Source organism: Sinocyclocheilus rhinocerous, unplaced genomic scaffold, assembly GCF_001515625.1.
Source record: "Sinocyclocheilus rhinocerous isolate Xijiao unplaced genomic scaffold, SAMN03320098_v1.1 scaffold980, whole genome shotgun sequence".
Classification (NCBI taxonomy): Eukaryota; Metazoa; Chordata; class Actinopteri; order Cypriniformes; family Cyprinidae; genus Sinocyclocheilus; species Sinocyclocheilus rhinocerous.
Genome location: NW_015635053.1, coordinates 498370 through 500223, shown reverse-complemented (window position 1 = coordinate 500223; position 1854 = coordinate 498370). Strand labels below are relative to the sequence as shown.

Below are 1854 nucleotides of genomic sequence, written 5' to 3'. Positions count from 1 at the left end.
CGCGCCACTCGCGTCCGGTGTAGACACGGTGTAACATTGGTTTTGCTTTGTTTCACAGAACTAATTGTTGCCTGGGTTGCGTACGTATGTGTGGGCGCAGCTATCAAAATAGGGGCGAGACCCTTTTGGGGTAGGGGCGTGTTTGTTTTGGTGATTTGAAATATCAACATTGGCTACCAGAAATCACTTACCCCACCTTTAAATAAACAGAACATTTTATAAACGTAGTATTTGCCTATATCTGTAGTAGAGGTCTAATATCTATTCTTTGCAAATTCTGAAGCAGTGCAAATGTAAATGTGCTGTTTTCTTGTGATCACTGAAACTGAAATGCTGTAATTAGAAAAGTCAGTACTCTATGGTTCATTGGTCATTTGGTCATTTTGACAGATGTGTTGTTATGACATATATGTGTTGGATGATGTCAAATGTCTGTGGTCCTGTTTTGCCTCAGGTGTCTAGTCACATGCAGGTGTTAGCCAGGAAGAAAATGCGGGAATATCAAGTAGGCATTAAGGTATGGCTGTGCTGCCACCTAGTGGCTTCTTTTCAATGTCCCTCTTCTCTTTTCTTTTTTCCCTTCCTTCCTTTCTCCCTCCTCTGACTTCCTTCCTGCAGGTGTCTAGCCATCTGCAGGTTCTTGCACGGAGAAAGTCTCGCGAGATTCAGTCTAAGCTGAAGGTATGCGCCTCACTGCAGTCTGCTCTGCTCTGACCACTGAAAACTGGCTTTTCCTAAACTCACCAACCCTTCCTATCTGTAGCACGCTAAATGTTAAAAATTACTTGTGATGTTCAGCTTACATGTAGCATAATGTAACCGTCGCTGTGTACAGACATTCATTAAAACACATACATTGTGATGGAATTGAGCAGCATGCTTGCAAAGTAATGGCGCCCTCTGGCGGTTGACTGAATATCGCATTGCATTCTAGTTGTATTGCTACATGGAAGCTAATGTGTATGCCTGACTGAACCAGGCTCAAACTCAAACCTATACTCATCTTTACATCTTTCTGTGATTTATTTGTTAACTTTATTAGAACACTGTACTATCCAAGTTTACGTTTTGGTGTAGTAGTAATACTTGTATTGTATTGATTTGATTAATTGCTTTGCTTTTATAATTCTCATTTGTAAGTAATTTTCCACCTAAAAAAAACAACAGACTACCTGGATGTTTTCTTGTTTTCTTTTGCTTTGATTTTCCCCCTCACTTACTATTTATTTATTTATTTATTTATTCATTCATTCATTCATAAGGAGATGTTGCCTGTATAATTAAATTTTTTCTAATTATAATTGTAACCACTTTATAATGTCCAGTTGCTTTATTTATTTATTTGTTTATTTATTTATTTATTTATTTATTTATTTATTTATGATCACACTATAGTGTCCAAAGTCTTTATATTTAAAGGGGTCATATGATGCGATTTCAATTTTTCCTTTCTCTTTGGAGTGTTACAAGCTCTTGGTTCATAAAGAAGATCTGTAAAGTTGCAAAGACTAAAGTCTCAAATCCAAAGAGATATTCTTTATAAAAGTTAAGAGTCAACCACGCCCTCCTAAAACGGCTCGTTCTAACATGCCCCAACATACCTACGTCACGATGTGGGAAGATTTGCATAACGCCGCCCAAATGTTCACGCAAAGAAAGAAGACCTAACTTTATTCTCGCTGTAGTTTTGTTGTTGCCGCTGCCGCCATGTCGTGAAGACGCTGTGTGCTTCGTTGTGAAAGCGAAACTACTTTGTTTGGCCTTCCAAAAGAGGACGATATCCGCTTCGTCATGCCTAGAGCTGATCTGTGCTGGTCGCTGAGGAAATACAACAACTTCACGCTGTGGATCGCC

General features: G+C 38.9%; 1 protein-coding gene across 4 annotated transcripts in view; it reads left to right on the top strand.

Annotated features, from left to right (window-relative positions):
• Window positions 1–1854, top strand: part of LOC107746506 (transcriptional enhancer factor TEF-5-like) — a 48174-nt gene that overhangs the window by 28668 nt on the left and 17652 nt on the right. For 2 of the 4 annotated variants that reach the window (XM_016560747.1, XM_016560744.1), the window contains exon 4: window positions 619–681. In XM_016560747.1, the coding sequence (XP_016416233.1) occupies window positions 619–681 (63 nt within the window). Of the gene's footprint in view, window positions 1–454; window positions 518–618; window positions 682–1854 lie in introns of all 4 variants that reach the window. The other 2 variants (XM_016560746.1, XM_016560745.1) reach the window with 1 other exon arrangement.